Source organism: Chrysemys picta, chromosome 11 (genome assembly GCF_011386835.1).
Source record: "Chrysemys picta bellii isolate R12L10 chromosome 11, ASM1138683v2, whole genome shotgun sequence".
Classification (NCBI taxonomy): domain Eukaryota; kingdom Metazoa; phylum Chordata; order Testudines; family Emydidae; genus Chrysemys; species Chrysemys picta.
This window is the reverse complement of record NC_088801.1, coordinates 27,248,975-27,275,245: the sequence shown is the minus strand read 5'-3', so window position 1 is coordinate 27,275,245 and position 26,271 is coordinate 27,248,975. Positions and strand designations below refer to the sequence as shown.

At 40.6% G+C, this 26,271-nt stretch overlaps 1 protein-coding gene across 1 annotated transcript; it reads right to left on the bottom strand.

The window, feature by feature from the left end:
• Positions 1-15,770, bottom strand: TNFAIP6 (TNF alpha induced protein 6). The gene is made up of 6 exons (XM_005296454.4): positions 15,522-15,770; positions 9,211-9,348; positions 6,122-6,283; positions 3,605-3,833; positions 2,411-2,451; positions 1-1,455 (listed from the first exon to the last, which is right to left on the bottom strand). The coding sequence occupies exons 1-6, from the start codon at positions 15,613-15,615 to the stop codon at positions 1,292-1,294; spliced, it is 828 nt and encodes a 275-aa protein (XP_005296511.2). The 5' UTR covers positions 15,616-15,770; the 3' UTR covers positions 1-1,291.
• Positions 15,771-26,271: the final 10,501 nt, after the last annotated feature.

Here is a 26,271-nt window from a genome sequence, read left to right as displayed (position 1 = left end):
CATGATTAAAACAGAGGTAGATTTAATGATATTTTGGGGTCAGGGGGTTAACAGACAGATATAAACTGATATCAAGAATGGATACATGTCTATCAATTCAGCATAATGCAGTTTTAGAACTGGTGTGAACAAGATGAAGCCTGTTGACAGGGTTGAAAAAGTGTTTGCTGATAGTTGATGGACAACTCCTTTTGGTGCTTCAGTTTCTCATTAACAGAGAATCTTTCATCTTTTTGCCCTTTAATAAATATGGTTTAAGAACAGAAAAAGGCTTGAATAACTCTGCACTGGGTAAGGAAGACAAACTCCTTACAAATCTGTTAAATAATGTATGATCCAGAACACAATAAAATCACAAGGACAGTACTATTACAGATTCAGTGCTTTTCATGCAGCTTTATTACTTTCTGGCTCTAGAAGCCCATTACATATGGGTTTGTCAGGGATATATCACAGGCCAACTCTCAAGATGAATTTGCACTTTGAAGTAAACTCTCATGAGGCAAGACTTACTCGAAAGGCATTGGAAGTGAGTTAGCTTAAAGAGAGAGAGAGAGCAGCAAGAAAGGAACCAAGAATAGGGAAAGGAGAATTCGGACAGCAATAAATATACAGGAATGAAGGAAAGTGAGGGGAGAAGGATTGAAATATCAGGCCCCCAAAACTTCAGCTGAAATGGTGCCAGGGGTGAGAGAAAAAGAGTGGATAATGTAGAAAAACAATTAGTTGGGAAATCTATGGTAACAGTGAATCCTTCGGTTTAGTTCAAACAAGTTCATGGAGGATAGGTCCATTAATGGCTATTAGCCAATAAGGTCAGAGATGCAACCCCATGCTCTGAGTGTCCCTAGCATCTGTTTGCCAGAAGCTGGGAGTGGATGACAGGTGATGGATCACTTGATGATTACCTGTTCTGTTCATTACCTCTGAAGCACCTGGCATTGGACACTGTCGAAACACAGGATTTTGAACTAGATGGACCATTGGTCTCACCCAGTATGTCCGTTCTTATGTTCTTAGTTTCACTGACTCCTTGTGATCTAGAAAACAATTGTCTATAATTTAAGTACAGTTTTCTAATTTATTTCCCAATATTCTTTATTAAGAAAAGTTACATAAAGCAGAAGTTATAAAAGTCAGAAGGATAAGATAAAAAGCGACTGTGGCTGCTGGCTATCCCAAATATAGTATGATAGCTGTAACTTATTGGACAAAACAGGTATCTCAAGTGGTATTTGTATTTAATAACTCTATATTCCAACTGCATTTTCTGTGATGTTGATCTGTCTGTTCACATAATGCCAAATTTTCCAGACAAGAAGTTTGTGTTTCCTTGGGAAGTTGCATTTTTCTCATCATTAGGTCTTGAAGGTGGGTCTACAGCAACATATTTAATTTGAAAACCACCTGCGGTCACTGAGGCATCTGACAAGAACTTTAAGGTCATGAGATTTCCTAGGGCAAAAGAGAGGGGGGAAAAGTTATTTCTTTGCTATTGAATAAAAAGTGCTGCTTTGGAATTTTTCTCTTCACTCCTCCCTTCCCAAGAGCTATTGAAGTATTTCCCCCCAAATCTTGGATCTAAATCCTAAGATCCTTACTCACTTCTTATTCAGACAACATTGAAATCAATATTGGTGAATCTCATTGAAAACTAAGCAAGGAGCTCAAGATTCACCCCCAATATCAACAAGAGTTTTGCTCAAGTAAATACTGAGTAAGACCTTCAGGAGTTGGATCAGCATTGCTTACTATGGGCAGGGCCAGTTTAATATAAGCAAGGGACACCCTTAAATTAGATATGATAAATAAGCACATTGGCCCAAATCCTCAAAGTTATTTAGGAAGAGGAGGCGCTAGGTGGGGGTTGGGGGAAGGGGTGGAATGGGAGTGGAGTCTGGAGCAGACCAGGGGTCGAGCACCCCCTGGGAACTGAGGAAGTTGGTGTCTATGTTAAAAACCCAAAGATACAATGTATTCCCCAATGCCAGAGACATTTTTAGACATATTCTCTCTAATACGAGTCTTGCAATCCTGACTCCCGAGTAATGGGAATACTTATTGACTCAATATTATGTATGTGGGTAGGGCTTGTAGGACTAGGCTGTTGATACAGACATGCTATGTAAACTCCCAAATCAGTGAAGTCACTTTGATGTAAAAGGGAATTTTGCCTGAGTAAAGCCTACAGGATTGGTCCCTAATTCTTTGTTAAACTAGACTTCTCCAGGATGTCTCTTCCTTTACACTTATTTTTAAGCAAAAAAGTGTTGACTAAAGTATATGCTAGAAGGTTTGCATGGTGGCTTATGACATTTTAGCCATGCAATGGGCATTTAATTTTTGAATATCTGATCCCCTGGCCTAGTAGGCTGATATTTTTGTCTATGAGCAGTACATACAATATTACCTGTGCTGATGATATCATCTGGAAGTTCATCTCCACAGTACCTGAAAAAAGATTGTAAATGGTTCATGACTAAATGTGTAAATATGGAATAACATACATGCCACAATGATACCTTAACAGAGAAGGATGGAGTCCCCCTTTCTGTTATGGTCCATAGTTCTAAGTTGTTCTTTGGGGTCTATTCTAACATACAATTATATCATTGGCTTACATACTTTTATCTGCACTATTTCACAAATGCGAGTGAGGAAGGAGAGAAGAAAGAGGATGCAGGAAGCAAAATTTGCAATAATTGAAGAAAGTAAATGAAATAAAAGAAGGCAAAGAGCTATTCATTTTCATAAGGAACAATGACCTGAAGCTGAGGGAGGACAACCTTAGGCTAGACATCAGGAAAATGTATTAAAGGGGACTTGTCAAGGGAAAAAGAAAAAGGGGATTGTATAATTTCTTTGCTTCTTGATGGTGTACAAAGGAGGCATGAAAAGCAGTGAGAATTTTAAGGGTGTTTTTTTTCATTAGAAATTCAGATGTTCTAAGATGGAAAACTATGATTGCGGGGGAACCAGTGACAACATCACAAGAGCAAAGAGAGTAAAAAAATTGAGCAAGTAAGCAGGAAAGCAATGTTTCAGATTGTCAGTCTGTTTAAAACTCCTTGGGTTACTGGGTCATTTTTGTTTTGTTTTTGTTAATATTTATTTCGCTTCAGTAAAGAATAACATTTTGGGTTAAATCTATTTTTGCTAATAACTCATCCCCCCTCCCACATCCCTTCAATTAAGGTGTTAGAGCAAACACTAATTGTGCTCTGAGACTTCCAAGAGCTCTTCCACCAAAGCCAGGGATGGATGAACATACTTGTCTTTTTAGGGTAACAATAAGCAGTTGTTGAGAAAATCTTGCAGGCTTTCTTTATATTTCATAAAGAAGCAAAAAAGGGCAAAACCCTAATTTTTAAAAAATCTTTGCAGGTTGCCTTTGCTAGTAGTGCCAGAGGAGATGGTTTAGGCAACATCATTGCGAATATTCAAGAACATATTAGATGCAGGAGTGATGTAGGAAGCACTTCTGTAAATGCAACTTGGTCAACGTGGTCTTTTTCTGAGCGTACTGTCAATGAAATATTATATCTTGAACATTTTAACTATATAGCTTGAAATATATGTATAAAGATGTGGAAATTATTTTTACCTGCCCACAAAGCCAGTGATATCATCATAGCTATCATAGACTTCTAAGAAATCAGCCATGCAAGCAGTGTCATCTTCAACATCAAAATCCAGGAACTGTAGATGAATCCGTTGTCCGTACTTTAGTCTAATGTGCCAGTAGCATATTAGTTTATTTTCATACTCGTTTGGGTAGCCTGGTGACTTAAAGATGTGCTTTGCATCTGTGAAGATTCCACCACATTCTTTTGCTAAGAGAAAAATAAAAATAGACTTTAAATGTGACTAAAAATAGACTTTGATTTGTCATGCCTTTTTGTCTATTAGCTCTTCTGACTGAATCTTACACAGAACCAACCCAGTATAATAGCAGCAAGACTCTTGAGTGCTGTTCATATATTCTATAACCCCATCATTCTGAACTAGTACCCACGGTAGCACACATATAGAGAATATAGTATATATGGAGTTGATATGTTGGCAACTAGGGGCCTAATCCAAAGTCTATTGAAGACAATGGAAGTGCTCTCATTGACTTCAATAGGCTTCAGATCAGATGCTAGGTGCTTTGTATAAAGAAAATTGGGATGTCAAGCTAAGTCCATCTATAGGTCTCACAACTGCACTTATAAATCACCCTACTTCCAACCTGGTCTCTCTTCCTTCAAGTCCTTCCTTAAAATACTTCCCATCCAAAATATCTACAAACTCTAGCCCTCATCCCCATTCAGTTAGACTGCTTTTTTGTTGTTGTGTCCTATTCCCCCTTCCATTGGGCTTTATCATTCAAGATGTTGAGCACCTGTTCCCATTAGCTTCAGTGGAAGTTGAGGACTCTCAACAGCTCAAGCCTGGAGGACCAAGCACTCGGGGCTGGTCTACACTACCGCTTAAGTCCATGTAACTTACATCTTCTCAGGGGTGTGAAAAGGACACCCCCCGAGCGACATAAATTATGTCAACTTAAGTGCTGTCCATGCTGGCGTTATGTCAATGGGAGATGCTCTCCCGCCAACATAGCTTTTCCGCGTCTCACAAAGGTGGAGTAATTATATTGACAGGAGAGTGCTCTCCCGTTGGCATAGCGTGTCTTCACCAGATGTGGTGCAGCTGCACCAATGTAGCCTCTAATGTAGACTTGCCCTCAGTTTGTACATTGTCTATTTTGATTGTAAATTCTTCAGCACAGGTACTTGGTCAGGAAGGACTTGCATCCCAAACACAAGTTGTTGCACAATGTACTGCCAACATTGTTAATATTTCCGCAGGCCTTAATTCAAATAGAGACAACTTAGCGTCCTCTCCTCGGGATGCTGCCCTTTCCCCATGAAAACAGGCAAATCTTCTCAAATCTGAACAATATTCTCCATCAAGTATTAAGAAATTTATTCACAATGGGAGGGACCCAAATCAGCCTCTAAGTGTAAACAGCTCTGGTTAATCATGCTGTCAACCGCCCAAAGAATGTATTTGGAAAATATCTAACTGGCATCTCTTTGTGTGTTTATCTGGGGAGGTATTTGAGAGCTGACATGCAGGAAAAAAAGCAATTGCAGTCAGAGACATATTTTCCTTCAAGATTGTGTATTTATAACAAAAGACTAAGATCACCAAACAGTCAGAAACTCCCTAGTTTGGATTTCAAACTCAATTCTATGATTTGTGTTAAGTAGGAGGTCAGCCAGATGATCAGAATGGTCCCTTCTGGCCTTAAAATCTATAGGCCAGAACCTCAGCTGGTGTAAATCAACTCCACTGAAGTTAACCTTCTGATCACTGGGGAACTGATATTGTCCCTGCACCTTGTCATAGTACTGCTGGGCATCCATGTTAATGATACATACACATTCTTCAAATCCTTACATGTAAATCAACATGCCCATCCTTATTGTTAATCTGCTTTTAAGTATAGCTAAACTTCCTTCCACTGTGCCAGACAATTAAAGGGGACGCTTATTAAAGGGATAATCACAACTCAAATTTGGGCCAAATTGTAGCAGTAACAAGCTTTTACAAATAGAAGACAAATTGAAAATTTTCCTCTGGATTTTTTTTCCCATACTCCCATGAAAATTGTCATTTTAAAACAAAAAAATACTCTGCTGCAGTGTGTGCAACCACAAAATAAAACTGATTTAATTGATTTTAGTTTGTACAAGCTGAGATAATGTTAGCCATCTAAATAAAAGTAGCTGCTAATCACCCATGGCCTAATAATAAATTTAGGCACATAAATGTACACACCCAAATTGGAAAATTTTGACGTATCTCATAGAACTGGAAGGGACCTCCAAAGGTCATTGAGTCCAGCCCCCTGCCTTCACTAGCAGGACCAAGTACTGATTTTTGCCCCAGATCCCTAAGTGGCTCCCTCAATGATTGAACTCACAACCCTGGGTTTAGCAGGCCAATGCTCAAACCAAACATTAGTCATATTACTGATTCACTAGCTAGCAGTCGGTCTATTATTAACCTTAAAAAATTATTTGACTTAGTAAAAGGCATGTAATTAAGCAACACTGGATTTTTTTAAACACACCATGAAGGTTGTAGCAATAGACATCCCATCTCTCACTTCTGTTGAGGCGAATCCCATAATCAACAATGCCAGTTTTTCCAAAGCCACAGCTGGATCCAGCTTTCACTATGGGATAACCAACTCTGCCCTTAGCCATCCAACCAGCAGCACACACATGGAAACCTGTGACAGAAGGAAAGTATCATGGCTGTTTTGAAAACTCACTTTAAGCAAGAAACATTATAAAAATTATTGCCTCATTCAAACTAACAACATTTTTTCTTATTGCCAAAATCTAGTTTATGTAATTCAAATCCGATCATAGTACTGAGGCAATTGCTGTCTTTTGCATGGAGAATTTTGAATGCAGAGTATAAAGTCACTTCTTGTCCTCCACAATAAATTTTTTTCTCAATGAAAAATAAAAATCAGATGCAGATGGACAGTAAAGCTTCCTCACCCTAGAAATTACATTACCAACCGTTGTATTCAAATTAGATGTCAGATTAGTCATGTAAATATAATACATTGATTGCTTTGTTTCCTTTTTAGTTCCTAATCCTAGGGTTACCATTCGTCCGGATTCCCCCGGACATGTCCGGCTTTTTCGGGTTAAAAATAGCGTCCGGGGGGAATTTGTAAATGTCCGGACTTCCCCTCCTCCCCCCATGCAGAGCGTGCGCGCGGCTTACAAAGCAGCCGGTGCTCCAACAGCCAGAGCCAGAGCCCTGCTTGCACTCCCCCCTCCTCCCTCCTGAAATTTGACACCACTCCCCTCCTCTCTCTCCCTCCCTCCCCCGCCCTCCCTGCACTCACAGATCGCCGGCTGTTCGTCTGGAGCTCCGAGCCTGCTGCCCTCCCCCGCTGTCGAGCGCGCTGCTCTGCAGCACAGTAAGGGGGCAGGGGGCCAGAGAAGCGGCAGGGAGGTTCTGGGGGGGGGGTAATCAAGAGACAGGGAGCAGGGGGAGGGTTGGATGGGTCAGGGAGTTCGGGGGGGGCTGTCTGGGGGTTGGGGGTGTAAGGTTTTGGGCAGAGTACAGGTGGGGGGTCTCAGGAGGGGGCAGTTAGGGGACAAGGAGCGGGGGGGGTGTTTGGGATTTCGGGGGGGGCTGTCTGGGGGTTGGGGGTGTAAGGTTTTGGGCAGTCAGGGTACAGGTGGAGGGGGTCTCAGGAGGGGGCAGTTAGGGGACAAGGAGCTGGGGGGGTGTTTGGGAGTTCTGGGGGGGGCTGTCTGGGGGTTGGGGGTGTAAGGTTTTGGGCAGAGTACAGGTGGGGGGGGTGTCCCAGGAGGGGGCAGTCAGGGGACAAGGCACAGGGAGGCTTAGGTAGGGGGTGGGGTTCTGGAGGGCAGTTAGGAGCAGGGGTCCCAGGAGGGGGCAGTCAGGGGACAAGGAGCGGGGGGGTGGGGTCGGGAGTTCGGGGTGGGCTTTCTGGGGGAGGGTGGATAAGGTTTTGGGCAGTCAGGGTACAGGTAGGGAGTAGGGTCCTGGGGGGCAGTTAGGGAGAGAGGTCTTAGGAAGGGGCAGTTAGGGGATAAGGAACAGTGAGGCTTAGGTAGGGGGTGGGGTTCTGGGGGGCAGTTAGGAGCAGGGGTCCCAGGAGGGGGCAGTCAGGGGACAGGGAGCAGAGGGGTTTAGATGGGTCAGGAGTTCTGGGGGGGGCTGTCAGGGGATGGGGGTGTGGATAAGGGTTGGGGCAGTCAGGGGACAGGTAGGGGGTAGGGTCCTAGGGGGCCAGTTAGGATGTGGGGAAGGTCTCAGGAGGAGGCAGTCAGGGGACAAGAGGCAGGGAGGCTTAGGGAGGGGGTGGAGTCCTGGGGGGCAGTCAGGGAACAAGGAGTGGGGGGGAGGGTTGGGGGTTCTGAGGGGGCAGGAAGTGGGAGGGAGTGGAAGGGGCAGGGGCAGGGCTAGGACAGGACGGGGGTGGGGCTAGGACAGGGGCGGGGCTAGGGCGGGGCTCCTCCCGTCCTCTTTTTTGATTGTTGAAATATGGTAACCCTATAATCCTACAACCTCACTCAGTCATTACTCATGTGAATAAGGATTTTCAGGACTGGGCTCTTCGGGTGGATAAAAAGGTATATACAAAGCATAAGCTAAGGCAAACAGAAATGCTTATTGAATTAAAAAACAACTTGTTAATACAATGTTATGGCTGAGAGTTTAAAAACAATATTCAAAAAATTCAAAATTATTCACTGGTTAGTACAAAACAGCTCTTTCATAAGCTTACCAAATTTTCAAAGTAAAAAACCAGAACACTTCTTTTGTGGTGGCTTTCAGGTTGTGAAATAGTCACAAACGACAACAAAAAATTATTAATGTTTGCTCGTGCCTACTGCCAGGTTTTGATTCAACAGTGATACTTACATATTCCTCACAATGGAGGATTTTTCCCAATAACTTAATGTTCTGAATGAGTTGATCATGAAACACTGAACAAAAGTTTTAACATTCACTCGGAGCAAGATAACACCGGCAGTGGGGTCTGCACTCATTCAACATTTCATTCCAAACACTTGTCATCACACTGAACAATCTTTCTGCTGGACTATTTGTTCTCAGTATATATGTAGCAAATTTAGCAAGATGTCTTGGATAAACACTATAAAAAACAAGTGTTTTGATTGATTAAATGAAAATTTTAGAAGAAGACATTCTAAAAGAAGTTCCTGAGGCACTGATCCTTTTTTTAAGAAAATGCAGTGAAGGGGAATGTCCAGAGCTTCTATCTCCAATAGCACCCCCTTCGTGTAAAGTTAGTGGTGAGGCGATTGAGAGTGAGGCTGCTGCTCCCAAGCTCAAGGAATAGGCTGCTCCATTGTGCTCCACTCTAGGGCTCCGTCCCATACAAAGCACAAAGAGTCACTCTAGCACTGCAAGCAGCCGCTACAACTATCTGCAGAACAAGTCACATAGCAGCCTCTAGCAATCAAGGGGGAAACTGCATACAGTTCAAGCAAAATTCCTGAGCTGCCTGTGTTTTCTAGCAAGATTGCAAGAGCCACCCCCAAATTCATGACACTTGCAATAACACAGGTGTTGGCAACATTGAATGTGTGATGTCAGATTCAAGTGACTGCACATTCAAATGCACATTTTCTTTCATACCTATTTTTCTTGCTGCCTCCAGCTGCTGGTATGTGGCTAGTTGTCCTCCTTCATATTCACACACTGCTTTAGCTTCTGCATAGGTGAGCTGATATTTTCCAGCCCGTGCCTCCCTGTGGTACACTCCAGCTGCTCGCTCTGTGGGATCAAAGCAGAGTTTTAGTATTTCGTAGGAATACAGAATATATCCCAACTGGCCTCCCTTCCTGGATGATATCAGACCTCATTGCTGCCAACAGTTGATCAGGAACTGCAGCTTGGGCTATTGCCCAGGTGAGAACATAAACAAGATATTCAACTGAACTTGATGTTATTTAGAAAGCTTCAGGAAATTTGTGTCCCTCCCAACACAGGGGTATTTTAGAGTTCTGCAAGAGGGGGGCTTTTTGAACCAAAGTGAGTCAACATACTTCTGAAATGATTCCCAGAACTACTACTTAGAAAGCAAAAAGAACAGGAGTACTTGTGGCACCTTAGAGACTAACAAATTTACTTAGAAAGCAGCAGCTCTAGCAATGATAAACTCTTGTCAGAAACACTGAGTGTGGGATATACCACTTAAGCTAAGAGGTGATCTTTCCTGACTGGTATCACAATATACTTTTGGATATAATTGTGACAGATATGGCAATGTCCAGCCATGTCCTAGACAAACCGAACAGACTTAAGTTAAACTTTATTGAATTAAATTTAAGTATTTTAGGAGTTCATTCTATGAAAAAGGCAAATATTTATGTGTTATTGTATGAAACTTTTTAAAGGGGAGACATAACTAATGTAAATGCTGGGAAGTGTTATGAGCTGCAAAGGATTCTTTTGAACAATATGCCAGACAAGACTGAGCTTTTTCAGGAAGTTTCCTAGGAAGGAGTGGAAGTACTTGTCACACACACACACACACACACACACACACACACACACACACACACACACACACACACACACACACACACACACACACACACACACACACACACACACACACACACACCATGAAACAATAGGTGTTACCATACACACTATAAGGAGAGTGATCAGTTAAGGTGAGCTATTATCAGCAGGAGAGAAAAAAAGAACTGTTTGTAGTGATAATGAAAATGGTCCATTTCCAGCAATTGACAAGAAGATGTGAGGAACTGTAGGAGGGAGAAATAAGCATGGGGAAATAGTTTTACGTTGTGTAATGGCCCATCCACTTCCAGTCTTTATTCAAGCCTAATTTAATGGTGTCCAATTTGCAAATTAATTCCAATTCAGCAGTCTCTTGTTGGGGTGGATGGGCCATTACACAATGTAAAACTACGTCCCCATGCTTATTTCCTCCTCCCCTCGCCCATACAGTTCCTCACATCTTCTTGTCAACTGCTGGAAATGGACCATTTTCATTACCACTACAAACAGTTCTTTTTTTCTCTCCTGCTGATAGTAACTCACCTTAGCTGATCACTCTCCTTATAGTGTGTATGGTAACACCCATTATTTCATGTTCTCTGTGTGTGTATGTATATGTATACTTCCTACTGTATTTTCCACTGCATGCATCTGATGAAGTGGGCTGTAGCCCACGAAAGCTTATGCTCAAATACATTGGGTAGTCTCTAAGGTGCCACAAGTACTCCTGTTCTTTTTGCAGATACAGACTAACATGGCTGCTACTCTGAAACCTAGGAAGGAGTGTTTCCCCTCCTTGGGAAAGCAAATTTCTCCTTTTGGACCAAACCTTTTTGAAGCTACACCTTGAGGTGAAACCATTGTCTGGCTGATCTCTGCAGATCAAAGACTCAGACAGTATAAAGGAGTGAGGATACATGATAGATATACATATATGCACACACACACTTATTGAGGCACCATCGTGTCTCTATAGTTAAGGCTGAATCAGGTTCTACTTGTACATACAAACACGTCTGATGCAGTTTATACATCCCAAGTGAGTGGTTTAATGCTGGCACTAGAGAGCAGGAAGCACTCCTGCTGGAGCTGATTACAGCAGCTATAAAGGCTATCCTCTGCAGCGGGAGAGGGCTGGCTGAGAAAAATAGATTCTCCCTGGGTGCCTAGCTCAGAACTCTTCCTTGACAGTAGTAAAGGGTTCTAAACAGTCCAAAGGCCTGCTTAGTGTAGAATTCTTTATGCTTGCCTCTGGAGAGCTCTTAAAGGGTTGCTACTGGCTAGGCAACAGCCTGCCCTGTAAGAATCCTCTGTAGCATATGTAATCATTTCCCTCTGTATTTGAGGCATTGTATACTGGGACCATTCTCGCTGGGATTCCTCCATCCACCACTGCCCTTTGGACTGTACCACAGCCTGTTGAGCTAACAATGTATAGTTAGTTCTTCCACCGCTGGCCCTCTATAGCTCTCCCTGGAGTCCAGGGATGGAGGATGCTGCTGCTGCAAAGGTTGTCCTTCCCCCAAACCCACTTCCATAGCAGCAGGTGAGATCTGAATGTAAGGGGTCCCCTGTGCACAAGGTTAAGGACTGCTAGATTTGACCCAATGAAGTTCCACTAAAATGAGTGACAGAACGGAGTAAATTGAAATTGAAAGGGAAGCAGAAGATGTACATTTTTAACTTTGTTATAAGTGGTCAGTTTAAAGAAATACAGTAAGACATTAGTGTACATTAATGTTTCACATTATGTCCTTATATTAGGTATGAAGAAGAAAAAGGAAGCCAGGAGCAGACACTTCTCTTCTGCCCAGGAATCTAGCATTTTTGCTGCTAATCCACAAACGTTAATGGCCAGTTTTGTTCTCTCCTCAGACCAAATACAGCGGTCCTTACTGAGGCAACACTCCACTTTGATTTCAGTGATATTTAGTGTGCGAATAAGGACAAAATAAAATATAGAATATTAGGGAACAGAGATCTTATTATAACTTTCTGTTGGACTTCAGTGCTTTTTAGTGAAGCCAGAAAATGTGACAGATAAAAAGAATTTTTAGTTTCACAGATTTATTCCCACTCTCCAAAAAAAAAGAAAACCACCACAGCTAGATAAGACCGTGAAATATGTACACATGGGCTCTTATTCTGGGCTGTGTTCTGGTCCCTTTATGCCACTCCAGCAGGGAAATGGGGCTATCAAGCATCCTGATCCCCCCACCCACTTACTTCCCCCTCCTTACGCTGCACCTTGGTGATGGCCTGCTGGGGTATGTGTGACCGGAGCACTCTGTATTTCACTATGCTGGGTTGTTGATAGTCTCTTGGAATCTGTTGCATCCAGTGTGGAAGTTACAGCAGTCCCCGTGATTGCTCTAGCCAAATTGGCCCCCAGTAGCCCTATAGTCCTTGAGGTGCAAGGGTGGCATGAAGTCCCAGTATGTGCTTCAGGACTGGAGCAGCTCAGAATCAGTGTCTTGGTGTTTCAGATTTATCATTTGAGTTTTGCAGAACCACTCACTACCCATATTCCCTCTAAAGCCACAACCTACCAGTTCACTGGCCCTTGATAGTTTATTCTGTTAATCAGTTTCACAAATTCATCTAATGTTTAATCTCCATAGTTTCAGCTTACTGATCCTTGCCCTAGGAATGGATTTTAGTTGCACGCCTTAATTCATTTGTAAACACTTTCTGCTGAGCTGAGCAAAAGTATGTTCTCTATTTACACATTTCCTTGTAAATATAACAAGCAAAAGGATCAAATACTTTAGTGCTTGCTGAGGTTCAGCGTTTACTTGTGGTTTTTTTTTCCTTTGGGTTGAATCAACTTGCTCATGAGGAACTTACTTTAAAATGAAAGAAATATACTTCTCTAGTTTATTTTCTTCTCCCCATTATCTGAAGCTGATTAGAACAAAGTATTACTCCCCTCCTTCCCCCATGTTCAAAACGCAGTCCTGTATAACACAATAAAAATGTTTGTGCAAAGTTACTCTGATATTTTTATTAGTTTTACAATAACTGCTTTTGGAACATGCCAGAATGCTCAGTCAAATAAATAAGATGTTAGTATAAAGCTAATATATTCAGCTGCACTAAGTATCCATGTTTAGTGAATTTGAACACAATACATTGGGTAGCATAGAAATAAGATGAATGGAATGTACATTTCTAGACTGTCCTGATATCAAGCTATGATAGTTCTGTGTCATTGCTATGGTGCATTATTTTACTAAAAAAACCTTCTCATTCTGTTTTGGATATTGTTTTGCCAGAAGAGAGGCGGCAAGGAAAGTTCAAATGTGACTATGCCCTATTTTACAGATGCTTCAATTTATCTCAGTAGGAATGGTTCCTTTCTTTCCTGTATATATTATGGCCTAATTAAATCAGCACTGGGTTGTTTTACTGGACATGGTATTTTTTCCTACAGTCAATACGAGATGGGACTGTGGTTACTTATTGCTCACATTACAGCTGAAACATTTTATGCTGATTGTATAAAAATGTGTGTGTGTTGTAACTTTGCCAAACTTCTCTTCATTTGTAATTCAGTTCACTGAATTATGTTTTAGTTGCACCAGTAACGATATTTTTGTTGCAATAATTAAACTATAGGGTGTAGGTGGAGACCCGCCGTTTAGTGCAGTGGTCTGGAGCTGTGACATCAGGCCATCTGGGTAAAATATTTGAAAGTTATGGTCTGAGGCATTGTATGGATTCTCCTTTTTGGTAAATGAATGATCCATTGTTTTTCTTTCATCTTTACTATCATTATAAATCCTTTTATTGCAAGTGGTGCTGAAACCAGTATTTTTGGTTCAATACTGGGAAGCATAGTAATCCATGTTGTCCTGATTCAGTCCACCTTGCTTCTTCCTTTTAAAGAGAGAGGAAGCAAAACTAGGAGGTGAATAAAGTACTCCATTTCCACTCACTCCATACAAAAGGCAGCTGCTGAGATCATTATTGTTATAATTACTTAACATTTATATTGTGGAAGCGCATAAAGGTCACAACCAAGTTGGGCCCAGTTGTGCTAGGTGCTGTACAAACATATGATAAATGATAGTCCGTGACTCAAGAGCTTCCTTGCCCATTGCTCTGACCATATCATTTGCCTATTGGCTCTCCCATATCAAGTCCAAGCTTTTTGTCCTCACCCTAAAGGCTCTTCACAGCCATCTGAGCCTACTTACCCTGGTATCATATCATGTCACCTCTCCACCACTGGTCAGCCAGCAATGCCAGCCTTGACTGCTTCTCACACAAATGTCTGCTAAGTTGCCCCTTAGGCATAGTACACCCTCCTTTTGGTGACCATAAAAACACTACTCTCTCCTCCTTCATAGCCCTCCTTCTCTGTGATATCTCAAATCCTTTTTTTAACTACTTCCCCTCCCCACCAAGTCCTGCACATAGCCGCTCTTTCTTAAATGTATTTGTATAGAAAAGATGAGAGACAGAGAGAGAGAGAACGAATGATGTTTCCCTTCCCCCACCCATACTTCATATATCACTTGTCGTTTAGTTTTCAAGATTTTTAGGGAAGGGACTAAATTTACCTGTGTGTTTGTTTGGCACCTAATAAAGTGGCCCAGATCTTAAATCTGGCCACTATGCAATCACTAATAATAATAACAAATTAAACTAGCTAGAAATCTTTTAAGAGATGCATAATGTACTACAAAAGATAAAATAGTGTATAACAATTACTCCATAAATCAGCCATTTCAGACACACATTTGCTTGGTTGTTCTTTATGTTAATGTGTTTTGTATTACCGTTCTTTCCATTGCATTTGAAAATGTATAATTTTCAGAAGCCCTTTTACCTACATATCAAAGAGACTCCTGCCACAGTATTTGTATATGCTTCATTCTTTCATACTTATTCCTCACAGCTGCTTAATGATGCCATCAAACCATAACAAAAAAACAATACACACTTTCCAAGAATTTTTACTGGAAATTTAGGAAGTATTATATCTGTGGAGAGAGCTTGGCATTCTTTAGTTTCACATGTAGGACACCACGTATTGGTGTTATATTCATGCAAAAACTAGTGTGCTCCTTTTACAGCTCTTTCCTTTTACACTTTCATATTTTTCCTTCATTAAAAGAATTGTCATTTAATACTCAGTTTTTATTTCAGCTCATGCTTTCAGATAATACATTCAACTTAAATAATTCATGGATTCTTTTCCTGAGTAGCCTTTAGTTAGAAAATAAGTGTGAAAACATTAAGAAAATTAGACAAAATTGTAGTAATTACTCAGGTAAAATTCCTATTGATTTCAATGCAAGCTTTTGCCCTTATTGATGTATGGTACATTTTTATATCATTTTAAAGAACTGTGGTTCTTTCTGCAGCAAAGTGAATGAATGAAAATGAAATGAATTAATGAATTTTTTTCTTACCTAACCAAATAGAGTTATGCAGTACTCCATTCTTGACTCCCCAACTTTGAGCCTCGTTCCACAGCAAGACAAAAAAGAAAATTAACACGATCATTTCTTCTGTCTGAGCTATTAGCTTGTAAATGCTCTCTGTTAAAACACTCAGGGTAACCTCTGCTAGCAGCTGCCTAAATTCTGTTGGCACATCTGGTAACCTGATCTTAAATAGTGCGTTTCCCTGTGAGGTCAGCAAGCCTGCTCCAATTGAACTTTCTGTAGTATTGTTACAGAATTAAATGTGATGTCTGAGTTGGTTGGTCTGACTCACTTTATGGCTCCCTTGCTGATGTGTCTATTCAACATATCCATAACTACCAAAGCACATGTGAAAACTTTTGTGCACCAAAATTTGTTCTTTTCTTTAGCATTCACGGTCTTCAAATATATTCCAGCCTGTGCTAAAACTAAGTAGCAAATCTAACAGTGGATGATGATTCTACTCACACAATACATTATTCGTTGTCGTTTAAACATTCTAAAGGTCTGGTCCGGTGGAATTTCTCAGGGATCTGACTGGTAAAAAGTAGTACTACAGCTAATGCTTTACCTTAGATATTTAGACTAAATAACCCCACATAATATGTTTAATTGAAGGTAAACCAGGACCTCCCTCAGGGTCAGCATAAAACTAGAAGTGTCAAAAAGTAATGCTTTTGATTCAGACAGTGAGGAATGAAGCTCTCCTAACCACATCTTAGAATCTGATTCATGGCATGATAGCTGTCTGCCTGTCTTCCCTACTGGCTGCAGGGGGAGTGCTGCATAAGCAGCTGCTCCTTGCGAGCAGGACTATGTTGTAATAAAAAGGGGAAAAAATGATAGTGTGGAAAAATTTCTGCTACCCTGCCCAGTAGTCTTGAAGAGCCTAAGGTGGAGTCCAGTCTCCTTTGGTGGCACAAGAGACTTTTGCATATTGTTTTGATAACACCCTCGAGTCTAGAGTCAGAAGTTACAGCTAAAGATGTGTTAATTTGCCATGACCTCAGAAGTTAATGAAAACCAGCAATGACAAGAAAAGGGTCGAGAACTAACTTCACACTCAGGCTGGTTTTTGGCATAAATCTCTGTTACATTAAGGAAGAAAAGATTCTTAAATGCCATTGAATCCACATCAGCTGGCACAGAGGGGTTAATACACATCATGTTACAAACATACATGCAGGGGTGCTGGAACAATTTTTATAGTGGAGGTGCTAATGATGGAAACCATATATTTGGTGTTTGTTATTACTATTTCAAGCCAGGGGGTGTGGCAGCATCCTCCGCACTCTTTGTTCCAGCACCACTGCACATATGCATGAAGCTAGTCACCCTGCCCCTCCCCGTCCCCCAACACACACACCTGCCAAACAGGATTGGGAGTGTTAGGGGAGCAGGAAGGAGTGGGGAGCTCTCCCTTCTCTTTTAGCAGAGGAAGGAGAGATGCACCACCCCACCCACATTAACCCCTGCAACTTCCACACAGCGATTGCCACTTGCTTCTCCAACATTAGTGCTGCTCTCATTTTGGTGTCTCTGGGCACACAGTTCCAGGAAGTTGGCTTTGCTCATCGGAAAGTTCTGCAGCCACTGCTCATCATCCCATAACTGCATAACAATGCGATCCCAGCACTCAGTGCTTGTTTCTTGAGCCCAGAACTGACAGTATACCGTGTACAGCTGTTCTGTGAACGTCAGCAGCAATCTTGACTTGTTTCTGTCCATAACACACAGGAGGGAAGACACCATGGTGTCATCAGCGTCGCAGCTCATGAAATACTGCAGGATCAGGTGCATTGTGTTCATAATGCTCATCACAATACTGAAGAATAGTGCAGGATCCATGCTTTCTGATGGAGATAGCGGGCAGGCAGTTTACAGGGGCTGTTGAAAAGCAGCACAAAACGTACTAGGAAGCCCATGGAATGACGGGATGGAGAAAACTGCATCATGGGCCTGCCCCCAGGAGGCATTGCAAACACTTCCTAGAACACATTGCAGCAGATGGTACCCAGTTGCACAGTGGAATAGCTACCTACCGTGCACTGCTCTGTGTATCGATACAAGAGCTGCTAATGTGGATGTGCTCTGTCGACATGCACCAGTCGTTTAATTACAGCAGTGGCTGTATGTCAACTTAACTTAAGTTTGTAGTGTCGACATGCCCTAAGAGAATGTGGTGGAGGCAGTGGGTAAGGGAGGAGCAGGAAGAGTGGGTAAAGAATTCAGACTAGGAATTTTTTGATGTAAGTCAAACTATATTACTGTAAAACAGAGTGGAAAAGAAATCTACTGACTAATGGATGAACAACAGAAGAGGGAGGAATTTAAAACAAATAACTATGTTGTGAGAGAAATCTATTTTATTCTGTATTAGCTTGTAAAAGTATGGCAGACTAACAGAGAAAACCTTTTTTCATTACTATATTCACCCATTGGCAGAGTAGAAGAGTGAAATTTGTTTTCCATGAACGGAGCTGTCTAGCTGGGACAATTTGAATTAGTGAGATTTTATTTAAAAAATAAAAATAGTTGACTGAAATTTTTAACTAATTGAAATGCACAGCAAAATCCTTCTTTGCAAGAAGCCTAAGAATCACCCAAAATGAAGGTGTCTGTATCTCAAATGAATCAGACTTGGCAGACTTATAGGAAAGTAATAAAATTGGCCAATACGCCTGACAACACATTAGATTTGGGATTTTCTTGGGCCTACTGGTTGTGCTGGAAGGTATCAGTTTGTGTGGAAATTTTGTGATGTGGATAAATGCCCAAACTACTCTTTTATTTAAAACTTTAGCTAGTTTGATCCTATTTCCCTAGAGGCTAAAAGGTAAATATACTTTACCAATACCAAGTTTTGGTAATATATAGCATATTTTAAAATGTATTTAAACAGATAGTTGGATTAAGTTCTGAACAAATGTTATAATTTTTTTCAGTTCTGTCTATGTTCCCGATAAAAACAATTTTATAAGAGTAAGGATTAAAGTTATAATTTGTTTTTTTTCCCCATTGTTTATTGTACCCGAGTCTAATTTATCCTTCACAGAGTATGTAGCTGGTATTTTAAGGTTTCATTTTAAACATTACCCTCCTTTGTTTTCTATGACCCTCAACCAACTCCCATTGAAGTCAATAGCAGTTTTATTAGTGACTTCAATGAGATTAGAATCAGCTCCTCTATGTATAATGGTGTTTTAGTTTAAAACTAATTTCTTATGAAAAGAGAATAAACTAAAAGCATTTTGGTTTATGAAGAGCAGATGTTAGGGGAGGATAATGGATTCACTTACTAAAAAAACTGAACATTTGCCAAGGTAAAATATTTGTTAACAGGCAATTCTAAAATATAGTAATTACAAATAAATGGACCTATTCCAGTAGGACCTTTTTAATGCAGGCATACAATTCAGCAAGTGTCTCAGACATTTTTCTCCATTTATATTTTGTGAAATAAACACATGTCCAAAATACAAATAGTATTTACACTATAATCCAGAAGAATGGGTAATAACCTTGAAAACGTGTTCCAAAGCAAGCAAACCCTTAAGGCTAGTAGTAAATTTCTCAAAGTGAAAAACCTGAGGGGAGCCACTGCAAGGCAAAGTAAACTGGAAGCAACATATCAATACGTCCACTTACATATCCAGTTGCAAAGTTAACCTATACAATAGTTTATATACTTTAATATTTTGGGCCAGATTCTGATCACATATACATTTTAAATCTGACTTATTTGTTTTGCCATATATTCAATATAGAACTTATATATAAGTAAAGCCCTGGTTTAATGGTCACTTTATAAACATACACATGCTTTAAAATAATTGCAATACCTTTTATTTACTGCATGTAGTCCCTTGCTTTCCTAAGTCCTTTACAAACTTAATCTGATGTACAAACTATACACAGAGATCATGAAATGCACCATCTTTGGGATGGAACAGCACACAACAACACTACGCAAAAATTAATGTGGATAGGAAGAGAAGATTAGTGAAGCCAAATGAATCTCTAGGGAGAAGTTAGGGAGATGGTGTAATTACCTGAGCTGGAAGTTAGCGGGACATCAAGGCTAACTATCCAACTCTTGCAAAATGTCAAGGACTTCACTTTCTGCTCAGTAAATCATTGTTAATTTCCATTTATAGACAAGGTGAATTCTCTTTAATCAGCCACTCAAATGGCATGAAATCAATTTCCTTCCCCATGTAAGAATTTATTTCTTCAAAGAAATCAAGAGAAAGAGGCAGCTTACAAAAAATGTATTAAACATCTACCAAAATCTTCTGTGCCGTCAAAAGTTAAAACTGGACATCTGCACTAAATTGCTAAAGTACAACATATGGTCAACTCTCCTGTATGGATGTGAGAGCTGGACACTTAAAGAAGACGCAGAGCATTCTAAATGTGATGTTATAGAAGAATGTTAAAAATTAGCTGGATAACCAAAATTACAAATCAAGCAGTGATGAGAAGGATGGATTTTAAAAGAATGCAGTTATTTGAGACCCTAGATAAAAGAATAATATCTTTTTGTGGACACATAGCTTGCCAATCACAGAGCAACTCGCTTCTTGCACTCACACTATCAGCAATATCTCAGGCAAACCAGGAAAAGGAAGAAAGAGCCAGTTATCTTGGAAATATCATCAGATGACCTGGTATCCAAAGGAAAGTGGAAGTTTTAGAATGCTGTCATGACTGGAAAGGGTGGAAAGTGGTGCTTGAGAACCTTTACATTGGAAACATCACTTGAAGAAGAAATTGTAAGAATTCTGACATGTCTGGCAAGCTATTACATAATAGTGGTGCCCTTTCAGATGTCAAACACTCCTCCTGCGGGTAATGTGGTTAGCTATTATCAATACTTTTGTGTTTTTAAGGGGTTGAAAAATGTAGCTCTAAAATATACCACGCTGCATTATATTTCTGCAGCTGATAAGACTAAAGCCATGTCCTACTTCACGGGCAAATTGTTTGGCTCCAAGAACAAATCATGCTAACCAAAATGCTAAGTCTCATTCATCCATGTAGGCATTTATACTGTGCTCACTACCATGGTATGTAGAAAAAGATCTATAATGGCTACAAACATAACTCTGGTTTTAATGCTGCTATGTCAGCCTGATTCACCGCATGATGAGACAATTATAGACTGACTGTTGGGTCTTATACAACAATCTCATTTAAAAGGGAAGTTGGTCTCAGTCAGAAATTTTCAGACAGTAAAGGTACCTCTAATGGTATTAGCCACAGGGCCAAACCAGCATCTTGTCAAATTAAGACAGGCTGTGGTGTTTCAAAAGTCTGCAAATTATCATTTGTCACAACTACGCAACAAAATTTTTAAATTCTCCTACTCAGAGGGTTAGAAGAATCCATGTGATGCTTTGTAGTAAGTGTGTCCAAAAAGTGCACATGACTTGGCAAACTTACATGAAATACTTGGTACTTACAAGACAATTTATATTATTCACTTGCGAGCCTAGTAAAATATCCCTTTACATATATCATATTAAAAGGAGTACACATGCTTTTTATTAACTTAGTATAATGCTACAAAAGAAAGAGCAGTAATTCAGAACATTTTCCAGATTTCACTACCTATCTGCAGAGCTATGTTACTCACTGGATTTTCACTGTTGTTTTTAAGAAAATTTAATTAAATTCAGTGATAAGTTTCTAATTTTCAAACCCCCAAAATTGATGTTTTCTCCTAAAGTTTCTGGGGTTAGGCTCAGAATCAATTGCTCAGAAAGAACTTGACTGAGAAATATGGGGTTAAGAGTTTCCATGCAACTCTTTGAAATTGTACAGGAGTTACTGGATAAAGTAAGTCTGTGTAGGAGTAGGGCAGAATACAGAATACCTAATGACATAAAGGGCCAGATTCTCATGTGGGAAATATTTACATAGTTTACTGAAGTCAAGGGAGCTATGCTGACAGAGACCAGCTGAGGATCTGGCCCAGTGTTTTCTCTGGATCCCGAGGAACATTCATCCTATTTCAAAGTTTGTCCGAGTTCTTGTTCATTTAGTCTATATCTTAAATTGTGCCTCAAAAGACCGAAAGATCTGTTACACATTGAAATAAGTGCAGTTTGATTTAACTTAACGATTTTGATCTTTGTGTGTCAGTTCACAAGTTAAATGCATTTTTAATTAAAATAGCAACTTAATACATAATGGGGTGAAATCTTGCAGTACTCAGTCAAAGCTTCCACTGAAGCTCTTGTTGGAGTGCTGGGTGCTTCTTTGCCATAGCTGAGAACATGGCCCAAAGTATTTCCAAACAAATCTAATAACAGCACATTCACTGCTTTAGGGCTAAATTCTACCCTCAGAGACACAGCTACAATTCTATTGAAATCTATGGGAGCTACGTGTACATTCCAATGGCAAGATTTTTCTACATATGTGCAGAAGTTCAGAGATTGACAGGTCAGATACTGATGTCACTTACATCAGTGTAAATCAATTCAGTGGTGTTGCACCGTTGCAAAACTGGTGTAAAAGATACCAGAGGTAGGCTACAGTGATCATTCTGCAATATGTACTCAACTTTTGGGAAAAGTGCTCTGTAATATAAGTGCACTTAATTACAGTATTATGGGAAAGCAAGAGTGCTACAAAAACCATACCAGAATATATACATTTATAAAAACATGCAATTGTCAAGAATGTATGCTTCCTTTGATGTATGAAGTAGTCATGCAAGTTATGCATGCTCACAGAGGGCAGAATATAGTTCTCAAGGAGTAATTACTGCTGCAGAAATGTAGGAATCTTTTCCCTTTCCCATAGTTTGCATCCTGTAATGGGGTGGCATGCACCTCTCACGAGCACCTGCTGCTGGCTGAATGCGTGTGCCTGCACGCTCATTCTGCATTCACCTCTGTCAGTGTTTTTTCTGTCAGGTTTTCAATGACTCAGCCCTCTGGCCAAGTCTCACACACAGTCTGTATGTGAAACAAACAGACCCTTTCTAGGGCATACAGTCCAACCAGGGCCTATCTCTGGAGCCCTCCGCAGGCTCAGTCTTTAAAGAGTCCCAGCCCAGGTATGGGGCTGTACCTGCCAGGGCTTCCTCCCTGGAAACACTGGCTTCCTGCAGCCTTCCTTGGGCTCAGGCCTTAATCAGTCCTGCAGCCCCTTCTGAGACAGCTTCAAATAGCCCCTCGACCCTGGTATAGGGTCATGTCCCCAGGGCTTCCTCCCTGTTGCACCCCTTTAAACTGTGCTGCTGCTACAATTCCCTGGGCCACTTCTCCACAGCCTCCAGAACCTTCACAAATGCTTCACCCTTACCATAGGGCTGAAGGCTTGTACTGAGTCTCAGCAGCCAGTCAGGAGCTCTCGCTTGCTCCTGCAGTCCTTGCCAGCAACTGCTTGCTTCAGTCCCAGCAGCCAGCCAGGAACACCTTCTCTGCTCCCCCAGTCTCTGCCAGCAACTGCTTGCTTCAGTCCCAGCAGCCAGCCAGGAACACCTTCTCTGCTCCCCCAGTCTCTGCCAGCAACTGCTCTGTCCATGGTCCTATATGTCCTTCAGCCAGTCAGGAACACCACCATCCATGCTCCTCTGGCTCCAGGTAGCAACTGACTGTTTCTACTACTGCAGCTTCTTTTATGTGGTCCTCCTGGGCCCTGATTGGCTGCTCCCTGTAGCCTCTCTCCAATCAGCTGCTTCCCCCTGCAGCCACTCTAGGCAGCTTGGAGGACTTCTCCATCCTTTCTGGGATGGGGTATAGTAGGTCCCTGAGGCTTCCAGCAGGGGGCCTCTGGGCCAAGTCTACCCCGTCACACATCCCTACACCAATTATTTGACTATTCAGTTTTTATGGCATCACAAACCAGAATGACACCACCCTCACCAAATGTTAAAACAGAACAAACTAAAACAAAAATGCCCCTTTCCCATACCCAGTATTTAAACAGAAAATAGAGAAAAGCAAACAATACATTTTAATTGAAATGTTGCACAATTTTATAACACTACTGGAGTAGTGTAAGCCATAATAGTAAGTAGTTGTGTCTCTATTGTTTTGTTTTGTTTTTTAAATTATAGTGTGCTTTTAAAGTTATAACTGGGCCTTCACAACAGCTTGTTTTAATTTTCTATGGTTTTTGTCATTTCATTATTTATTTGATTTAACATAATATTGTAAGCTCTTTGGGGCAAGGACTGTCTGTTTGTTCTGTCTTTGTACAGTGCTGAGCACAATAGGGTCCTGGTCTAAACTAGGACTCCTAAGCATTATGATAATACATATAATTATAAATAATAAATCTAGAATATATTTTGAGGAACAGTGAAAGCTATATAAGGAAGTGATCCAACACCCCTTGAAGTCAATAGACTCCCATTGATTTCCGTGGACATTGGATCAGATCCTAAGTAATTATGTTCATTAGAGAGTGTGGTGAGACCACTAAACTCACATTTTGCTGTGTTAGGTCTCTAACTTGAAGCCAGAACTCCAGAAGTATACAATGAGTGAACTAATGCAATGCAGCATATAATGCCTGAATGACTTCTTTTAAAAACATGTATTTCATGCTTCTACTTGTGCCCCCTGACAATGTTGTCCATTCCAACATTTTGTTTGCCTATCTGACAAAAGATACAAATGGTACTAAGGGCCAACTTTTAAATGTATTTATCAACCTAAAGATTCGATGGGCACCTACTGGGATTTTCAAAAGTGCCACCTGCAATTTTAGATTCCTAAATACCTTTAAAAATCGGATCCTACTGCTTTTTCGTCTTCCTGTGGACTATTCCTATTTACTATACACATTCTGCATTCTTGACCTCAGTTTTATAATCCCAAACATGTCTTAACTCAAAAATCATGAGCTATTACCTGCACTTTTTTTCTCATTTTCTCTATTTCTTTGTAACTGATCCTTTCCCTTACTGTATGAGTCACCTCATTTTGTTTTGTGTCTAAGATCATGTATCCCACGGATAGGACCTTCCAGTTACAGACTAGAGAAGAGCCTGTGGTAAACCAATTGCTGCTTTCCCTGCCTTGAATCACACTTTCACAGTACTGTTACAATCTGCCTTTGGTTTCCCAACCACTTACTTTATTAGTTAAGGACAGTGCCTCCCATCCCATAAATATTAATCATAGGCATTAGTTTTCCTTCTAGTGATAACCCAAATTCCTTTTGAAGTCCATACTGATGAATACAGTGATAATATGTTCAGTGGAGTCGTCGCAGCAGACTTGGCTTAAGATTTCCCGATTAGCCTGTAACACTCATTTCCATTTCCCACCACATATTCATTTCCTTCTCCACCCTCCTCCTGTCTGTGTTAACTCCCACTTAGAATATCAGATTTCTCAGACATTATTAAGTCCATAACAACTCAATATTTTTATCATCTTTGAGTGTGTATGTGTGCTTTACGATTTTATTCCATGTAGTGTCAGACACTGATGTCAAATTTACTGCTTGCTGCCTTGCTCATTCTCTGTCTCCACTTTACTTCCTTTCTTAAAGAGTTGTTATGTTAGCTAATATTCAGTTCCTTGGAACATATTCCTTGTCTTTCATAAATATTTCTTTTTTTGGACTAGAAATGTCCTCTGCTGTCCCTTTCCAAAGCATGAGCCTACCTTGTCTTACAGTTTTATCCCTCCTAAGTTATTTTGGTTTACACAAGACATGTTTTTGTGTGACTGCTAAAGCCCTCGTTTTGTTTCTTTCCTTCCATGGAAGCACTGTTTCCATTTTCTGGCATTTTATCTCCAGTTTTCCTCATTAAACATTGGAAAAGAGAAAGCAGTTAATATTACTGCTATATTCTGGCCCTGTGTTAAGCTCTCGCTGTTTTCCCTTCATGACTTGATTGCTGACTGGATCTCCTCCTCTTTGTGTGTTTTAAGGGAATTTTGCTTAGTGTTGTTGAGATCATTGGCAGACTATGTCTTTTCAAATGGTATTTTTACAGTATTTCTTATTTTTAACTTTTGTCCATTCAAGGCCACTCTGCCTATTTTAATTCCAGCTTTATACAGTATTCATCAACAAACTACCTACATTCCTCCCATGCTTCTGTGGTCTCTTTGCTTTCTTTGCCAGTTCCCAGCATTGTGCGTTCTTTCATGCCACCCTAGTAAAAATTACTACATGCAAAAATATCATCTTCAAAAAGATTCTGAAGACCTACAAGGTCCAGAAAGCATACAGTCAATGATTATCTTTGGTGCTCTATAAATTAAAAAAAGAAGCATCTTCTACAAAGCATGGACAATGAACGTATAACCTCAGAGTGCATATCACTGAGTTCCATTCTTAGTGATTCTATTCACACATACTTAGTGATTCTGATGTTATCACAGCTGTTGCCTTTATATCTTTGTGATGGAATGCACCCATATAGTAAGATGAGGCCCTGAGACATAAACCCTTGGTATCAGAGGCCCGGTATGAGGCCTGAGGCCTAAACTGAAGTAATGGTCAAGACATTGCTAGCATAAAGCAAAGTTAGGCTGTGAGCCAGAGGCAGGCCCTGCTCACAGAAGTTGGCAAGAGGAAGGCTGCTAAAAGAACGTGTGCCAGGATGGCACCAGAACAGCCTGGTACGAACACATCCCACAGAGATAACAAGGAACAGGCAGACCCAGCCTAAAGACAGGGTCAAAAGGACAATATGATGGATAGACAATATGAAAGGACAATACGATGGATAGACAATATGATGGATAGACTTGTT